The sequence below is a fragment of the Parasteatoda tepidariorum genome, chromosome 7 (genome assembly GCF_982258835.1).
Source record: "Parasteatoda tepidariorum strain Cologne lab strain chromosome 7, Ptep-v5.0, whole genome shotgun sequence".
Classification (NCBI taxonomy): domain Eukaryota; kingdom Metazoa; phylum Arthropoda; class Arachnida; order Araneae; family Theridiidae; genus Parasteatoda; species Parasteatoda tepidariorum.
In genome coordinates, this window is record NC_141761.1 from 78,008,056 (window position 1) to 78,028,628 (window position 20,573).

General features: G+C 28.6%; 1 protein-coding gene across 3 annotated transcripts in view; it reads left to right on the forward strand.

Moving 5' to 3' along the window:
- Positions 1–15,041, forward strand: part of IntS3 (integrator complex subunit 3) — a 66,755-nt gene extending 51,714 nt beyond the window's left edge. For all 3 annotated transcript variants that reach the window (XM_087168095.1, XM_087168096.1, XM_087168097.1), the window contains 7 exons: positions 609–722; positions 2,046–2,094; positions 2,183–2,347; positions 3,091–3,179; positions 7,310–7,382; positions 13,584–13,737; positions 14,675–15,041. In XM_087168095.1, coding sequence (XP_087024221.1) covers positions 609–722; positions 2,046–2,094; positions 2,183–2,347; positions 3,091–3,179; positions 7,310–7,382; positions 13,584–13,737; positions 14,675–14,749 — 719 coding nt within the window. In that variant the 3' untranslated portion in view covers positions 14,750–15,041. The remainder of the gene's footprint in view (positions 1–608; positions 723–2,045; positions 2,095–2,182; positions 2,348–3,090; positions 3,180–7,309; positions 7,383–13,583; positions 13,738–14,674) is intronic.
- The last annotated feature ends 5,532 nt before the right edge of the window (positions 15,042–20,573 follow it).

Sequence of the window (20,573 nt, forward strand, 5' to 3'; positions counted from 1 at the left end):
ATTTATGAGAAACACTCCATAAACAAGATGAATAGGTTGCTAATGCTAACAAAATGTACAAATTAAAATGAATCAATATTTTCTTTAGATCATATTAATTTAAGGAAGATGAGTTTCATTCTAAACATAATTATCAACCACTGCTTTTAAAAAGAGAGATATTTTAGTATCAACTCAATGATTTTCTTTTCTTAACTTAAATTATGGTCTAGATAAGCCACACAGGAGACTTTTCAGGCTGTGCCATATCTGCCAAAAATTATCTATGAAATATTAAAAATTGGTTTTTACTAGATACTTTTGAGACTGTATTTTGTTCTTCTAAGAATGAAACCACTAAAACACAATTTTATTTGATATTGTTTTAAAAATCATTATCCATTTTATTTTGTGCTGTGGTTTTTATTGCATTGTTTATAATGTTCTGTCTTATCTGGAATATGGTGTGCAATTATTTTTCAATATATCAATATTGCTTTTAGTTGTATTAAATAAATAAATTCATCAATGAGGTATGAAGTAAATCTTTACAACTGCTGATTTAGTTAGAAGGGGTGTTAATTGAGATATTAGTTTTTATTTACAAAACATTTATTTTGCTTTTCTAGATGCAAGTTTAGAATGGGAGTCCTTTGAACAGTTCTGCCTATGGCAGCTTATATCTGCACATAATATTCCTCTAGACTATGTTCTACCTATACTTCCAAAGCTAGAGTTCAATGGTAAAAAATAGTCACTATTTCTTTTCATTTATTTGTATGTATTCTGTTCTTATAAATCAAATCTTTTATATCTTTTAATTTCCTTTTAATTCAGATAATGTGCAATTAGTTTTTTGAATGATTGTAAAAGCATTACTTTATAATATGACAGAATATATAGCAGTTACTTATTATAATTAATGCTTATAGAAATATACTGTTAATTATTTTTCGCTACTGTTAATTATTAAATCTGCCTACATGAATTAACTTACGACACTGAGTACACCTTAGTGTTGTCCACTCTCTAAGTATATGAACTTCTTTATCTACTCCTGAAGATCAAAAACGAAAAATAATAAAGCTAGTTAATGAATGGCAAATGCAAGCAAAAATGTTAATTTATGAAAAAATATTTCCTCTTGTTAGGAAAAATCTAGACTGTTATAGAATTCTATTTTGGTATAGATGAAGAAAGGAAAGTCAAAGAATATGTTTTTGCTTAACCTTTATTTTTTTGCTTAACCTTTTTATTTTGCTTAACTTTTATGTTTTTGCTTAACTAGCTTTATTATTTTGAAAAATAATAAAGCTAGTTAATGAATGGCAAATGCAAGCAAAAATGTTAATTTATGAAAAAATATTTCCTCTTGTTAGGAAAAATCTAGACTGTTATAGAATTCTATTTTGGTATAGATGAAGAAAGGAAAGTCAAAGAATATGTTTTTGCTTAACCCTAAAATTTAGCAAGAAACCTTGAGAATTATTAGAATGTTGAGATATTTTATGTTGAATCAATTCTAAATATAAGTTGGTTCAAAAATAAACTTTTTATATTTTCTGTTTTCAAATTATTTTCATTATTTACATAATCTGTGTTTCTCAATAAATATTAATGTGTTAAAAATATAATTCAGAATTTTGTAGGAATTTTCATTAAAAGCCAGATTTTTATTAGGAAATAAAGTTACAAGTGAAAAATGTGTTTGAAACCAAAACTGGTTTTGTTATAAGCCTTTCATAACATTGAAAACTAAATAACTTCTCATAGTTCAGCAGTTTATCCATATTTTAGTTCAGTTGTTTCCACACTGTTGTATATTTAATACCCTCTTTAAATCTTAGTTTGCTCAAGTAACCTGTACTAATTTCTAAAGAAGAAGAATTAGCAATATAGTGACTAAAACTTTTTTTTTTTTTTTTTGTTGATGTTTTATTCTGTTCTTATGGTAAAATCATTTGCTCTGCAATGCTTAGTTTAGGAACTTTTACTGAAGTAATTTGAGGTTTTGCTTTATGATTTATTTTCCAAATTATTTTTAATTATAAATAATTTTTTTCCAGCTCACTCTGAAGCTTTGACGAGTATACTGTTACTGCTTAAGCAAGAAAAGTATGCCATTTTTTCAATTTTATTTCTTTAAGATTTTATGTTCTATAAAATTTATCAAAAATTTTTTATCGTATCAAATTTATTTCAGGCCTTCTGCTGAACTATTAAAACATATAATGTGTAGGGAAGTAAAATCAAATGACAAGTTTGTTGTTTCTGTTTTGAAATATTGGACTCAAGAACATGAAGAAAAGCTAGCAGAACTCATTTCATCACAGATATCAAAGTCAGGGTCTGCTTTGAAGCGAAAAAGGTATCTAATAATTATAAAAAGTTATTTTATTTATGAAACTCCTTTTTCTTTTTGTAACTACTTATTTGCTTTTAAGTGATATATAAAGATCTATGATCATCATTCTTTTTTTCATAATATATCATACAAAGATCGCCATACTTTTTTTTCATAAATTAATTATTCACTAAATAAATTATTTTCCAAAAATAAATTCACCGTTTTTAAAACAGGAGTAGTAAGTATGGTTGGCAAAATGTATGTGTTTATGACTGACATTTATTGTGATTTGTGACATTAGTAGTAAAATAATGATTAAATGTGCTTATTTCTGACGTTTGTTTATTTTCACTAGCGATTAGCATCTTCAATTTGATACAGTTTTTAAATATATTTCATGAATAAAGTGACTACATATGTGTATTTATTACAAAGTTGATTTTGCTTTGCAATCATATTTGTTGATGTTTTAATTTAATCTAAAACTTAAATAAAATATAATTTTAGGCCAAATATAATTTTAGATAGTGCAACAGCAACCAAAAGAGTTTTTTTCTTCTCTTTGTTGAGGATTTTATATTTGTGTCCAAATTCTTGACAACTTCATTTGCGCTTCATTTGTAATTTAGTTCTCATTTATTTACGGTTATTTAGGAAATCAAAGAATGCCTTTTATTAGCTTATTTCAACCAAATTTGTTGTACTTTTATATGTAATGCAAACAGATGTTGATTAGTTTTCTATAATTTCTGGTATATTTTTAGGGCACCAAGTAGCAAGTCAGTATCACCAACAGTTGATCAAACTTTGGCGCATCTAGACCAGTTACGACAAAACTGTAAACAAAACTCATGTAAGATGCACTTTTAATATTATCTTTCGAATTATTAGATTTACATAATTACTTATCTAGATTTGATTTTCTTGGTTAGAATGACTTAGTGCTAACTAAGTATTATAGAAGGTCTGATATTTGCAGTTATTGTTAACTTTCTTTTATTTACCCCAAAAATCTCATAATTATATTTACAAAATTTACATTTATGCTTAAAAATTTTATTTATGCTTAAAAATTTTATTTATTATGACCTGATAAAATATCTATATTCATTATTTTTTATTTACTAACTTTTGTTGACTGTCAATTGTTATTTTTGTTGTAAGTGTATATTTTAAACGTTATATTTTTCTATTTCTTTATCCTTGTTATACAGATGTGATAATTCATGAATATATTTAAAATAAAAATAAATGTGTAATGATCTTAAAATGTTCATTGTTTATCCAGCAAGGATCTATACTGTGCAGTTAACATTATTACACTTAATAACATATTATTCACAATAAAACAGGGATGAGATTTTTCCGCTTTTTAGCGGATTTCCGCTTTTTTCACTTTTATCTCTTAAATTTCAGCTTTTTTATCAAAAATTCAGATTTTCTAAAAATTTCATTTTTTTTAATAAGTATTCCGCTTTTTCAGAAAATTCACCGATTTTCAAAGAGAAACAGAAAATTCAAACTACATAGCTACCAATCCTTTCTCATTTTTACTTATTTTACCTATTTTCTCCCCTTTTACACACAGCAGATAAGATTTTCCGAATTTTTTACCCGCCCTCCAGATAGATCAGATTTTCGTAGTTCAAACGACGCTACTTTTGACAAGCCTTTTAGAGGTCCCAAGCCTGGAATCTGCTAATATCTCGATTCTTATTCACACGATTTTAATATCAAACATAGCTTTTCATATTTGCATGTTGCGATTCTTATTCACGCAATTTGAATATTGTACGTTGCGATTCTTATTTACGAGATTTAAAATCCGATATTGTGATTCGTATTTACGTCTTTTTAAAAACCTATGTAGCGATTCATATTCACGCAAGTTTAAAATTCAATGTGTTGATTTGCTCATGCGGTTTATAATATCAAACATTGATTTTCATATTTGTACGTGATTTTAAAATAAGGCATTGGGATTCGCATTCACTCATTCTAGAAGTTATGCAACATAATTCTTATTTATGCAATCTAAAAATTACGCATCATGATTCGTATTTACGCGATCTAAAAATTATGAATCGTGATTTGTATTTACGCGTTTTAAAAATTCTATATCCCAGTTTGTATTTTCTCATTTTCAAAATCGTATCTCTAGTTTCATATTCATGTGATTTCAAGATCCATAATTGTTATTCATATTCACGCAATTTTAAGATCAACTATCGCGATTCTTGTAGGAAGTAAATTTTTTTTTAATTAGTTACTATAAATGTGACTGTTTTTCTAACGACGATTATTAGTATATGTAAGTGTTACAACATCAGAGAAACTGGAAGAGAATATATTCAAAACTTACATTCTGTGCTTGCAAAGAAGAAAAAATAGGATTTGTCACAAGATGTTTGAAGATGGCAAACAAAAGCAATAATTTAAAAAGGGATTTAATTTTAACAAAAATTTTGGGGAAAAAGATCATCAAAATTTTATTTATAATTGCTGTTATTTATGCTATAAAATGCAAAATTCTTATCAAATAAAAAACAATTATCTAAACAGTTGCTGATTGTCATGTAATTTTTCTAACTAAAATAGCAATTTTTGTATGTTAAGGAGTTACTATATATTTCTACCTCACTGTTATTGATATGTTTCAGAGGGCTGTAGTTAGATTAGACTATAATATGAACATAATGATTCGGTCCATTGTTGAAAGTTTTTTTTTTCAATATAATTTAAAAAGTAATATTACTGATATATTTGCTATAAATCACATAACAGTATTTATTAAAATAAATGAAATATTAATGTATATTCTCAGTAGTTTTAATTTGCTAAACCAGGTAGTTTTTCAAGTAGTAATTGTCTCTTATGTGAACTAAGGAAAAATATAATTTCCAACTTTATTTTTTCAATTGGTAATTTTTTTTTCACTAAATGTTAAGTATCAATGTAATCGTTTTTATAATAATAGATTAGTACACAATTGTATGTCAACACATTATTTATTACCTTAAACTGTCTGGAATTTATTATTAAAGGGTTGCGCTTGCGTAAAATTTACTATCATGGAAATTCAGCTTTTTTGCGTTTTGGCTAATCTCATCCCTGAATAAAAGCATTATTTTATGTGAGGATAAAGCCTTCAAGAAAACTTTGTTTAATTATTTATTATCGAAAATAATTTTTTATTTTATTTGTGAAGATGATACTTACCTGTAGTTTCCCCCCCCCCATTTTATTAAGCATATATCTCACTCATCAATTTAAGCATAAATTATATGAAATCTTATGTCTTAAGTTCTTTAACCTAATCAGTCCTTCAATAAATAATATCTATTTTCTCGGAAGAACTTACCACTATGTCAACATCATAGTGATCCTACTGACATAAACTTCTATATTTTACTTGTTTAATATTTTATTGTTTTAATTGCATTAATGCATAATGCTTGCTGAACTTGTTATGAAAGAAAATACTAAATTTAATTTTAATATTCTACAGTTGAATTAAAATTTTTGGACTATTTGAATTGTTAAAGTGTAATAAATAGTCTCTCGACATCTTTGTTATTGTCAGTTTACCCTAAAGAAATATTAAATGAAAAAAATCCTCATTTCTGAGTATTATATTTATATTTGTAACATAAAAAGCTTTAACTAATCTTTTTATGTTATTTCTTTATCTAAATTGAATTCTTTTTAATTTGTTATACAGAATTAAACGTTTTCTCACACTTTATTATTCACATCCTGTCTTTTTATTCTATTTTAAGACTCGAGTACACAAGAATTAACATTTTGAGTTTTCCCTTAAACTGAACCGTGAGAACTGAAGAATTACTTGACCTATTTACCACATTGACTGACACACGCGTGCTTATACATTGAAATCACCATCAAGCCACGAGTACCGCTGTATGAAGCATATTCTGCTAAGTACTCCCACCAATATTTTAATAATACTAGTCTTTGGTGGTCGAAGAAAAATATCTCGCTCCGTTTGTTTCTATGGTATCATGTCTGTTTATTTGTGTCCGTTGCTTCGCATCTGTTTCTCATCTTGCCACTTTACACTATCAGTTTGAATCTTTGCCTAGTAAAGAGGAGTAAAACTTCAAATCTTTACCTAATTCGTTGAAATTTCGAAAAGAAAAATGGAAAACTTATTTTTTAGTGAGTCAAATAGCAGTGATCAAGAAAGATTTTACGAGACTTGCAATAATTTTCTTAATAAATCATTTTATTACTTTTATAACAATGCAATAGTTTTGTTACTTCCTGTGAAATATGTTTTCAAAAACATTTGAATATCCTTCGCAATTAGTAAAATAAACATCACTCCAATACGGGTGATGCGGCCCGATCAGAAACTTTGCTGTCACCCGAATATAGATGACGCGTCAGTCAACTTGTTAATGGACTAATAGTAATTATTAATGTTTCCCTTTTTGAAAAATAATTTAAGAGTTCATCGGGACTTGTTTGCTAACTTTTACCTAGCTTTTGAGAGACAGGCATATTGGATTATTTGTTCTCTTCTCCATGCAATGATTACTTAATAAAAACTTCTGCATACTCGTTTATTTCTCCTGCTCGGCCACACTCCTATTTCATAATATACTTGATATAATGAGTACTTCATAACATATTTTAATAATAAATTTTAAAAATAAAATAAAATTGATTTAATATAAAGCAATTAAAAACTTATTTCGGTCGAAAAAAATTTCAGTAATCACCAATATATGAATATTTGCATTGTTTCAGTGAGTTAAAATTTAGAATTAAGTACTTGTTATCTTATATTTCTGCATACTTATTTGTGTTATTAAACAATGATAATTATGAATCCCACATTATGAGAAGCATTCCCAGCAACATTGCATCCAAAATTAAAACTTTTGATATTTGTTTTAACTGATTTGAAGTGTATTTACATAACCATCTCTCCTAAATTTATTTATTTATTTATTTTAGTTTTTAATTTGGAAAGTGTGCAGTCTGCTCTGATGCAAGTTCAATCTTCATGTTCTGATGCCCAAAAAACAAAGTAAATTATTCTCTTTTTTTTATATCCTTTGTTTTTGAATTATTTTGTGTATTATTTCTTTAAAATGAATGCCTGCAATTTTTAAAGCAAATACTGTCAGAAATTTTGTACTGCCTGTTTTCTTTGCAACTGAACATCACAACTAAAATAATAGTTTAATAATTCTTTTATTTAAATTTCCAAAGAAATTAAAATCTAGCTATTAATTTTTGATTATTTATTTTATTTTGAATTGTTTTTTGAATATTTTAATCATCAACGTAATAAAATGTGCTTTCAGCTTGTATAAGCTTTAAAATTACATCTGCGCAGTTCAAAAAAATTTCTTAACCCTTTTGCTTACGATGTTCCATGTTGTACCATCACACTTGGTCCACATGTTGTACCAGCCGTAAGCGAAAGGTTAACAAAATAGAAATTAGAAAAAAATAGTAATTGAAAGTAATCAAAATTTGAAATGTAATTTGTTTCTTTTCTAAGTGTTCTTCTGAAATAACCCAGTGTTTAATTATTACTTTTAAACAAATACATTGCAGGGCTCCCACGGTACTTGAAAAACCTTGAAAGTCCTTGAATTTTGTTGAAAAAAATCAGGGCCCTGAAAAGTCCTTGAATTCTGCCATAGGGTGCTTGAAAAGTACTTGATTTTCTAGGAATTAAAATAATAGTAATCTTTCTTACAAAAAGGCAGTAAAAAAATAAATAAATTCAAAGGAAATTTCTAGAAATTCTGATAGATGCAATTTTTAATGCTTGAAGTGTAAAAGGGTTAAAGAAGATGCAAAAATTTTCTCTCTTAGAGTTTTCACACCAGGTTATTGTTCTTCTCTCTGATGTTTTGAAGGCGGAAATTTCTAGCAAATTTTATGTTTTGCGTTCATAGTCTACGAATGATATATTGTATTGAATCGATTTAGAAATATGTTCAGCGTGTTAACTTCATTATCATGACAGGTTAATATTGTTATCCTACTTGTTGTTTTAATTTATGTACCGATGTTTTAAAGGCTGAAATTTCTAGCAAATTTTACGTTTTGCAGTCATAGTTAATGAATGATATATTGTATTTGATCGATTTAGAAATATGTTCAATGTGTTAACTTCATTATTACTACGAAAAATAATACACTTTTTATCATTTATTATCAAATTTTTACATTTAGTTTTTCCTGCTAATAAATAAAATTTAGTTCTACAGGTTTCATTAATTATGAATAAACATTGTGATTCACATAAAACTGATTCTTCATTTACGGATTGGAATTAACATAAAATTTTCTATGAATTGCTATTTAAATGAAAGTGATTAATGAATCACTTATAAAACATTACTTTAATGTGGTTTTACAAATTACTCATCAGAATTCGTATTAAGGTATTTTATAAATCACAATCAGGATTCACATTAATCACATCGGGATTCACATCATGATTTCAATTAAAGTTATTTCTGAATCATATAACATGATACATTTAGTAATTGATAGTTCTGAATCATATAACATGATGCATTTAAGTAACATGATATATTTAAGTAATTTCAGAATCATGCCTCACAATTCTCATTCTTGTAGTTTACAAATCATGCATTGCGATTCACAAAAGAGAGATTTAAGAATTACCACTCACAATTCTCATCAAAATGATTTAAGAATCACACATAGCTGTTCTATATTAAGCACCTTTCAAATCACAAATTGCAATTTGCATCATAATGATCACTATTCACATGAAAACTATTGATCAATCACACAACAGAATTTACATTAAAATGATTTATGTATCACACATTGTGATTTGCGTCTTATTAGTTTGTGCGTTTTGTATCATTTGCTATTCATATTGTTCCAATTTAAAATAAATACACCGCATTTCTATTTAAAAATCGCACATTGTGATATGTAATTTACGTATAGTGTATCTAGATTTGTATAAATGCGATTAAAAAATTACGTTTAGTGAAAATTATGCTTGTTCACAAAATTGTTTTAAAAATCACGCTTCACATTTTATAGATATATTTTAAAGAAAATAAAGCTTGATAAGTCTTAGTTAGTTATCTGTAAAATATTGTTCTATGATAGATTTTATTATGTTCAAAATACATTACTGATATTCTGAAGTAACAAAATAGATAATTTGTTATTAAAATTGAAACAGATGTTAAATGGATATATTTTGATATTTTATCTAATTATATACATTTCCTGTAACCTGAAATTTGATCTAACATATTAAAAAAAAGTATTTATATTTTAATAACCGTACACAAACTTTATCAATTCTTTTCTATGCTTGTTTAATGTAATATGTATCATTCATTCATTCAATTACATTAATTCTAATGCCCATCATTAAATTTTTCGTGAAAAGTTTCACTGATGCTAGTTTTTAAATGTTGGGCTAGTAATTAGTATCCTATGTCAATTTTAGATTTTTTTTTTTTTTTTTTTTCGTCAATTGGAATTTTTCAAAGTGATTTGAAACAGCAATGTAACTATCAACCATTTGTATTATTAGCTGATAAATTTTTTTATTTTATTTATTTATTTTTTTTTTTTTTGCCAAATAAGCATTGTGCATTAAAAATATTCAATTTCTGCTTCTGTGTAATTGTAAAATCTGGTTGACACGTACTTTAGCATGTAACTGTAATACTGAATAAGTCCTTGAAAAATTTGATATTAGGCCTTTGAAAGTCATTGAAAAGTCCTTGAATTTTTTTTTAAAAATTGAGTGGGAACCCTGCATTGCTAAGACAAAAGGAATTTTTAATTTAAAGATAAATTTAGGCCTTTTATAAAGTTCTTTATTTTTTCCTGGCTTAACCTCTTTATTCTTCTGGTAACTTCAGATTCAATGTGTATTAGTAAATTTTTAGTAAACATGCACACATACTTTGCTCTTTATACTTTGCAAAACTAAAATTTAAATTATTTGAATATAAGTTCTTTACCAAGGTAATTAAATAGAATTTTTATAAAACAAATTTTAAGCTGAAAATGATATTGTTACTTGTGAACAAAAATGTTGCACTAGAAATCAAATAATAATGAAAAAACTTTTATGCTGAAAAAATTTCAATGCTTTCATTTTTAGAAATACAGTCAAATCCCGTTATAGTGAACCTTCAAGGGACCGAAATTTCGGTTAACTGTAACCGGGAGTTCACTATATCCGTACTGCAAACAATTTTATCTAATTTCTCCAAACTGCTCCCTTTTATTACACATTATTAAAATAAATGACCAATGAAAAGAAATACAAAAATGGTTAAACAATATGTAGTAAGAAAAAATGTTTTACTACTGTTCGTCTTGCATACAAAAATTTAGGGATGGGTAAACTGAGATAGAAGAAGCAAACGAGAAAAATTGCTTATGGCTACATTCCACTCAATAGATGGTTTTAAAAATCGGTATGTGTAATGTAGAAATTTCAAAATTACCAAAAAATGTAGAAGGAAAAAATCAGTCGAAGACAGAAAAAGTTCACAATACAGGGATGAGATTCTTCCGCGGATTCGCGGATTTCCGCTTTTTTTCAGATTTTTCCATTTTTCCCGCTAATTTCCGCTGAATTTTTTTTTTTTGCCGAAGTTAAAATGTTTTATGAGGAATTTAATTTTCCGTGGAGGGAAATTGTTGAAGTCCCTTTTCCTCCCTGAAGTTTCTCTAAAAATCATTTCCTTGGGATAAAACTGGTTGACCTTTATACAGGGATGAGATTTTTTTTGTCTCTCGAATTTCAGCCTTTTTATCAAAAACTCCGATTCTCTAAAAGTTTCGTTTTTTTAAATAAATATCCCGTTTTTTTTTAATTCAGTCATTGAAGTAAAATAATTATATTTATTTACGATTTTCAAAGATAAACAAAAAATTCAATCTACGCCCTAGCTGCTAACCCTTCCGCATTTTTACTTATTTTAGCTATTTTCTCCGATTTCACGCACAAAAAATAAGATTTTCCATATTTTTTATCCGTCGGCTGGATAGCTCGTATTTTCGTAATTCAGATCTCGATTTTTATTCACGCGATTTTAATATCAATCATCGATTTTCGTATTTACCTGATTTAAAAGTTGCACATTGCGATTCTTATTTACGCTATTTAAATATCGTATATTATGATTCTTATTTACGACATTTAAAAATCCAATATCGTGTTTTGTATTTATGCATTTTTAAAATCACGATTTTATTATCAAATCTCGATTTTCGTATTTACCTGATTTAAAAGTTGAACGTTGCGATTCTTATTCAGGCGATTTAAATATTGTACAGTGCGATTCTTACTTACGAGATTTAAAAAATCAATATCGCGATTTGTATTTACGAGCTTTTAAAGCCCTATGTAGCAATTCGTATTCACGTGAGCTTAAAATCCAATATCGTGATTCGTTTTTGTGGTTGTAATATCGCGCGATTTAAAAATTATGCATCGTGATCAAAAAATTAAAAAATCATGATTTGTATTTTCGCATTTTTTAAATTCGATGTAGAGGTTTCATATTTACGTGATTTAAAAGTCTCATATCGGGATTTATATTCACATGGTTTACAAGTTTAAAAATCGCACTTTTTTGTCAAATTTTTGTTTACATATATATATATATACAAGGTCCGGCTATTAATTTCCAGGACTCATGGAATAACTCAGAAGAAAATAAAATTAAACACATAGCCATTTAATATTATTTGAAGTAATCCCCATCAGCCGTAATGTACGTCTGTGCTCGGCTGTACAAATTTCGGAAAGAAGTTTTTAAGTCCTCTTTTGGAATGCTCTTTAATAGTGACGTTACAGTCTTCTTGATGGCTTCGACATCTTGAAATCTTGTCCCTTTCAGCGAATCTTTCAGCTTAGGAAACAGCCTACGGGTGCTAGGTCTGGAGAGTATGGTGGATGCCGCATCTCAACGACACCATGCTGAGCGGAGAATCGCCTCACAGGCAACGCAATGTGTGGAAGCAAACTTTATCAATTGCTTCCGGCGTGCGTAACAACTGCGGCCGACCTGTGTGCGGATCATCTTCCACGCTGTCCCGAAAGCGTTTAAACCATTCAAAAGTTCTTGAGCGACATAATGCTTCCTCGCCGTAAACTTGTTTTAACAATTTGTAGGTTTCCGCAGCTGTCTTGCTCAATTTGAAGCAACATTTAACGTTTATTCTTGCTCCATTTTCACTTCGACAACAGGAATTTAAGAGCTACGTTTTAATGCCCCTTTCCACGAGAACCACTTACTTCAGTATGGTGCCGATTGCACTGCACATGCGCAAGAAAACACTCTTCAATATGCAATCATTAGCGCCATCTTCCGGCTTTTCGTTCTCCTACAGTTACGTCAGTCCTGGAAATTAATAGCCGGACCTTGTATATATATATATATATTTTCCTTTTTTTTTTTTTTTTTTTTTTTTGGATTTCCTCTTTTTTACTTTCTGACTACTCTCATCCCTGACAATAACCAATTTCCTCTCTTCTTTTGGTTCACTGTAATCACAAAAACATGTTCACTGTTTGACTGTACTAAAAATTATGAGTTATTTTGAATTGTCCTTTTGTTTAATGTATATTTTCTTGTTTATAAGTAACACATCACTCAATAAGTCTCCGGTGAAGTTGAGAAAAATTGTTTTTAGAAATTCAACTTTATTTGTCAAACTACTTTCTTTCAGGCTGCTCTAAATTTTGAATGACTTTTTTAAAGAAAAGCTGAGGCCTATTTTTCTCTCAAAATAGGCCTCAGTTTCTGATAAATAATGCCACTCATGACGAGTGGCACTATGTTCGTCAAACAAGAACTTTTTCCTTCACATGGGAAATAGTTTTTTTTTTCTTGATTTCCTCCCTCAATCGATCAGGTAATATTCGTTATTGATAGTTTTATCCTTCGCAAGATAGTCGCTGCATGCATCCCAAGATATGGACTTTTGAATTTTAGGACTGCTTTCTCCTGCTACTGTCCACTCAGTTAACGATTTTTTTGGTGCAGGTGTGCAATTGTGAAGTCACATTTCATCCATTGTCACATGCCAACATACAGGACATATCATATCTGTCTTATTCCAGAAACTTATTCTGTGATGCGTTATTGTTAAACCTTGTATTATTTTAAGTGAATATGTTTTATTATTATTTGAGATGCTTAATTTGTTTGTTATTATGTGTTTTCAATAATATTCATTGCCCATTCAGGTTCAGTGATTTATTTGCCTTAGTAGAAGAAATGGATGACTTAAAATCATCTAAACCTGCTAGGTCAGGTGGTAGGGGGAAAGTTTCTGGACCAAAGAATATGAAATCTAAACCTCCTGTAATGGATTCAGACACAGAAACAGATAGTACAGAAGTAAGTAATTTCCATTAATCTCTGATGTTATATTATTGATTGTTTCAATGTTACTGTCTTGTTTTCCCAATGTTTTAACTACATTTAATTTACAGCTTATAAAATCACTTGCATCATTATAGTCCCGCAGTGGACTGATTGTTACGACACGGTTCCCAGCAGATCACCGAAGTCGAGAGTCACTGGCTGTAGTCAGTGTGCGAGTGGGTGACCACTTAGATCAGTCTGCGTAGGGACCGAGGGTGTGCGGTATTGGTCCTCGTAAAACTGTTCTATCGTAAAGTGCCCCACTTCGGGTGCAGGTTGTCGGGCTACCGAAGCTGGGGAGCCATCCCCTCTGCGGAGGATCAAAATTGTGGTGGCATGTATTCGGATCATTCTCAAGGATGTTTCCCAGACCGTCGCCAATAGCCCATTGTGCAGCTCTAGTGCGACGTAAATTGTAAATTAACTACTACAACAACAACATTATTAAAAAAAATTTATTGGAAATTAGCTTAAAAAGTAAAATTAAAAAATTTGCAAAAAATATAAAAATTTTCTAGCTTTTCTTATAAAAAAATTTTCAAGATTTCTCAAGAAATATCAAGTTTTTTTTAAAAAGAAAAAAAAAAAAGCAGATACTGTATGTGTTTAGTTGTTTGTGGTAATAAATGCTAAAAGGAGTTACAGTGGTTTTGTAATGATGTGTATTAACATTTATTTTTTTAATGCTTTTAAGGTTTTATTGGTGTGTTTTGCTCATCAATGCTGTTATTATTATCATTGTTATTACTATCATCTGTGTTATTATGTATACTGTGAATTGTTGTTTTAGAGAGTGAGGGAAATTGTATGAACTCTATGCATTTCATTTTCTGAATTTTTATAGCTAGGCTATCATAATTGTTCAACAATCTTCATTTATCTAACATTTTGTTTTTCTTATTCTGTTTAGGATGAAGAAGCAATAAAACCGCCAAAAAAACCTAGAATGAAAAAACGGACAATAGGAGGTTTTGATAGTGATTAACAAATTATGTGTATATTAATGAATTTTTATAAGAGACTCGAGAAACTATAGGATCGAGATGCAAGTGCATTTTCCTCCCAAGAGCTACCCGTGAGAGCGAGACAAGTGTATAGAAACAAGCAGTAGGCTGATCATGTACTGCTTTCACCTTTAAACTACTCATTTCATATTCATCAGAGACGATATATTGTTATTGTAAATATTTGTACATCAATCGCATGAGGCCAAAAATGTGCTCTATTGTTTTTAAAAATAAACTTTTACAGATTATTTATTAATACAAAAAGAAAAATCGTGATATTGTTATCCATGTATAAGTGCTCTCATGAGGTTTTTTTTTTTAATGTAAATACATAAAATGTGTTGCTGAGAAAGAAAAACATTTATAGAAAAAAAAAAAAGTAATTGTTTGTTTTGTATGTTTCCTTTACAAAAAAAATTTTTCACTTAAAATTGAGGAATCTGAAAAATATGTTAAATAAATAAAATGAATTTCAGTATAAATGATAATTTTCTGACTAACTTTAGCATGCTATAATTCCTAAATGAAATGAGATAGCTATGTTATATTGCTCTTATATGACAACAGCACTTAACTCTACTGTCAGAAATCAATGACAAATATAATAAAGCTGAAACTAAAGCTTGAAAGCAACCAAGACTGAAAACAATATAAATAAGAGTCGTACAAAAAAAAAATAAGTCTCATGTCAAAAGCGTACCATTTAATCAGAAGTTTGATTACAACTAATGAATCAATTATTTTATTAAATTTAGATGCAGTGTTTAGTAATTGCAAATCAACTTTTTAGGTTAACACTTTATAATTTTTTTTCCCTTCTTATTTTAGAGCTTAAAAAACATTGTGAAAATATGTTTACAAACAAAGCTCCCAACTGAGTCAAGGAGATATAGTGTTTCTCAACTAAGACGAAATGGAGAAATTAATAGAATTAAATATTTCGGTGTTAGCAAGGGGTTATTTAGTCAGTGCTAGACTTTGTATGGAAAAGATGAATTTGAAACTAATGTACTGTCATGAATTATTGTTTACCTATTTTTATAGTAAAATCTGTTTTTTTTTTTTTTTTTTTTTGTATTAAAAATCATATTCAAATTATATACGAGATTTGTTTTTGTGTTAACATACAGTATGAAAGAAAATTATTTGTATTGCTGCTTTATGTCAGAAACATAGATTAACCCCCAGCTCTGTAATTAAGTCTAATCCTTATTTTTATGTTAGCCCTTGATAATATTTGTTATTAGCTTATTGTGCTTATTTATCATTAAATTCCTCACGAAAGCATTAGAGCTTGACAAACTTGATTGTTAGTTTACTGTAATAAATCTAAAACTAATGCACAATATTTGCAAGTTATTAGGAGCTGGCATGTGAGAGCAAATAGCCCCTTAGTGTGTAAATAAAAATCCATTTGTTGCTGCTTAATGTTTAGCCCTCCGAATGTTGAACCCCTCATCAAAATTGTTCTGAAATTTTCCTGCTATGCTCTACTTCTCCCTTGAATAGTACTCAATGACTATGATCTTAAAGTTTAGTTCATATATAGGAATAGCTAAGACTAATACTCGAAGGATCATAACTGTCTCATTTCATTTAGATATTATAGCATGTTAAAATTGGCTGACCAATTATCATTTACTATGTATATCCACACACACACTCACATACAAAATTACAAAAAAATTTTACTGCACTACGAAGGCATAACGAGAGTTGGTGAGATTAATGAAAAATATGTATGCTTAGCAATTGTAATGATTTTAGCTATCCTATTAGTAGCTAATGGGAGCTTAGCTACCCGAAACTCCCCATCGTACTCAACATTAAACTTTAAAAAAAAAAAAAAAAACTCAAACTACATTATAAATATTAGGGAAATGGGGAGAACTTGGATGTATGTAAATTTGAAATCGTCCCTTAATAATGAAACTATACTGATAATCTTGCTAGAATTTATGTACTCAGGGGTCTGTCTAGGTTTTTCTGAGAGGTACCTATTTTGTAAAAATTTAGACATAATTTGTGAAAAATTAAAAACTATATTAAAAAATCAACACAAAAATATGGATTTATCGTTTCTTAAGGAATACAAAAATAAAATAATAGGAAAAAGTTATTTGTGAAACTACTGTTTTTCCTAAAGTTGAATTTGTGAAGGTACCGCTAAACGGTAGTAAATCCGGCCTAGACAGACCCCTGGTACTATATATCATTAATTCCTTACTAACCAGTTAACACTTACCAATGTTTTTAAATATGGCTACTCAAATAGAATTATTTTGATCTTTTCTTTCATTTCTCATCGAAGCCTTTGTTTTCAATTTGTTATTATTTTTTTTAGTTGAACTTTTGGGTACTTAATCTCTTGAGGAATATTCTTTTGTTCCTTTCTTTCTCATCTTATCTATTCCCTTTCAATTTCTTTATTTTAAGCATTTCAGTTTACATAAATTTGATAAAGCATTAATCTATTTAATTAGACATTGTTTTCTAATCTTACTGTTTAAATGCTAGAATAACCGATTTCAAAAGATTAGAAATTGAAGTAATGAAATTGGTTGATTTGAAGTTAGATTTACTTTGATCTTTGTGATAATAGCCATTTTTTAAATTGCAATTACAATCCTTTATGTAAAACCAGTTACACTATTTTATGTAAAATCAACATTGTTCTTGCAGCATTCTTGCAAATATTTAGTTAAAAATTTCATTAAGCGAACTATTTTATGCTTAAGTTATCTCTTTGCTTTAAACAAACCTAAAGTTGAAAAACATACATGTTAATAAAATTCCAGTCTAATCATTTTATAATGTAATTTCAGTGTTGCCCCACAACTTTCAATTTTGCAGGTAAATACTTAATGCTGAAATTGACAGTTTTGATTAAAAGAACATGTAATACAAACTTCTGCTGAACAAATGTGGAAAATAACACATCTTCAACTCCTGGTATGAAAGAAATGTCTTTGAAATTATAAGTAGATAAGTTCAACATTTATTACATTCATTTCTTTTTTTCCTTCCTATGCTTGAAAATAGCTTTCAACTTAATTGACACTGCTTAGTTCTTTTGTATCTCAAATTGTTTGTACGATTTATAAAATGCAACAGTAGATGAGGGGGGAGGCTCTTCAATGAAAGCTATGGTGGTAAAAAACATTTTTCCTTGGCCACATGATGGCTGGCTATCGATTTCCAAAAACGCTAGAGACCAATTTATTGCCATCTGTGGAGAGAATTATGATGGCACAAGCCAGATTTTCTAGCAGGATAATGCCTCAATTTATGTTGAAAAATCTTCAAAATTGTGGTTTTTGGATAACAAGGCATGCTTGTCATAATTTCAATCCCCGAGAAAAACTGTTGGTACCCTTTCCCTTAACTTCAATCTCCCAGAGAGCATGAATCCTCTGTGGCAGAAATGAAGGCTGCCTACCATCATTTAAACTGGACACAATATTAATGCTACTGTCCTCCAGGTATTGCTGTAAATTATAAGCACCATTGCATATTCCAAGTCAATTGTGAATGTGACGGGACACTTCTTCCACCCACATTTTTACTTACTAATTTTTTTCCCTGTCCAGGTGGAGTAGGAAGTGACTTAGTTACTCCTTGTAAATATGTGTCAGGGTGCGTAGCGTTTCTTAAAAAGTGCTAAATTTCATTTTTTAAAAGCCCTTAAAACTGCTTTTTTTATTGGGTGTTTTTAAAAGGTGCTTAACTTATCGTTTTCGAAAATGAGATTTTTTACCATGTCGATTTTCGTCACGTGTTATTCAAAAGCAGATTTCGAATTATTCTATTTAACGTTTTCACAATTCATTTAAACACAATGCATTTCGGCGTAGCGTATGAAAGCGCCAATCATTTTACATGTTTGATGAAATTTTTGTGGGTCCGTATGTGCGTATACTGAGCCGGATTCAGTGGGAATTATTCTTGCACTATCATGTGCAACTCTACTGCATTTTGCAAGAGATTATCAATTTTCCACCCTCCGAAATCAAACCGAAAAATCTCCCATCTTTTATGGTGGCTAATGTAATCAAGAAAAGAGTTCTTTGTCAGAAACTAGTTATTTCGTCATGTAAAGTCTTTGAAAATTATTTTGTTAATGTTTATTGTGCTTAAAAATATAATTTTAGTGCTTAAATAGTACTTTAAAGGTGTTTAATTTTTGTTGAAAATTTTGGCTGCGCACCTTGTGTGTTTGGATATTGACTTGCTTAATATATATGTTTGGTTCACATTGGTTTTAGCTTCCAATTTTGGCACAAAATCAAGGTGGCTATATTTAAGTAAGAAGTATTTAATTCTTAATTTGTGGTGGGCCGTAATTCGCTCATCTATGTATAAGATAAGTGAAAAAATTAATTTGTTTCGAGTTTTCGTCCCATCAGACCATTAATTTTGCGAAGGTTTTCTTCTTTTATTTCGTTAGTTAGTAACTAAGTATATATATATTTTTTAAACATTCGAACAGATTTTGACTTTTATAAGAAGTTTATATTACCTTTTTAAAACATGGATTTTTTTTTTTTTTTTTGCAATTTTATTATTTATTCTGGACTGAAAGTTCGAAATATTTCAAAGCTTTAGGAAAAAAGATCCTTGAGCTTGAACATCTACTCACTTTTCATCCTTTATTACTTTCGTTAAAAAATTTTTACGTGGTCTGATATGTGAATATACTATCTACACTTTTAAATCCATTAAATAATCGAAAAATTAAATCCATCGAAATTTTGAATAATATAAAATATTATAGATTGTTCTAATTTTAAAACTCAATCTACTTGAATGATTACTGGCTGCCCAACACCGCTTCCTGTTTTCATTTACTTCGTAAAAGGTAAGACTCTGTGCAAAAAAATTTTCAGAGCGTTGTAACACGAAAAAATAATTACATTTCAGAAAATCATTGGCTAATATATTTTTATTTCGTATGAGTATTTTTATGTGTGCGTTTAAATTTTTTATATGCTATTTCGCTAATTTAATTTAAGCTTTCAAATGAACAGAGTTAGACCAAAAATGTAAAATTTCTTAGCAACTTTATAACACAAAAGAAATAATAAAAATCGTGCTTTATTTTAAATACATTAAAGTAATTACAGTATGAGCATAAAAGAATAATGACTTCTATAATTTTTTTATTACCGTTTTTATTTCTCTGCTGTAACTTCAAATTAGCAAAACTTTATTATTATATAGTTTTATTATTTATTACAGCATTAAATTTAGCAATTAGCTAAACAATTAATAACATTTTTGCTCTCAGTATATGAAGTTTCAATTTAACATGTTTTTTTTTATTATTTAAAATAAAAAATTTATATTAAAATGCGAAATGTACTTCTCAGTTAAATGGATTTCCGGAAGTGGAGACCGTATTCTCATTTGCGTAAGTCTCCCTTTGCTTTGCGTAAGTCTATGATACAAAGCAAAACTATTTTGTATAATTTTTATCGAGAACTCACTGCTTTTCCTTTTCAATTCAATATTCTGAAAACAGAAATCCCTCGCAGAGATTCTCTGACAGAAATTTTTTTTTAAAAAATAATTGGAAAGGTAATGAAGTGAGTTTTCGAATGTTCTTTTAAAAGTTTGGAGACTAGTTTTCTTTTTTTTTTTTTTTTTGGTTTTCTGAGGAAGCTGATCATCTTAAATATAGGGTAACTCGGATAAAAATAGCTTTAAAACATAAGAAAATGACATTATTATATTAAAACTCTTAAAAATTCTAAACTGAAGAAATTCAATTTTCCAGACAATATTCTCTTTTAATATTAAAAA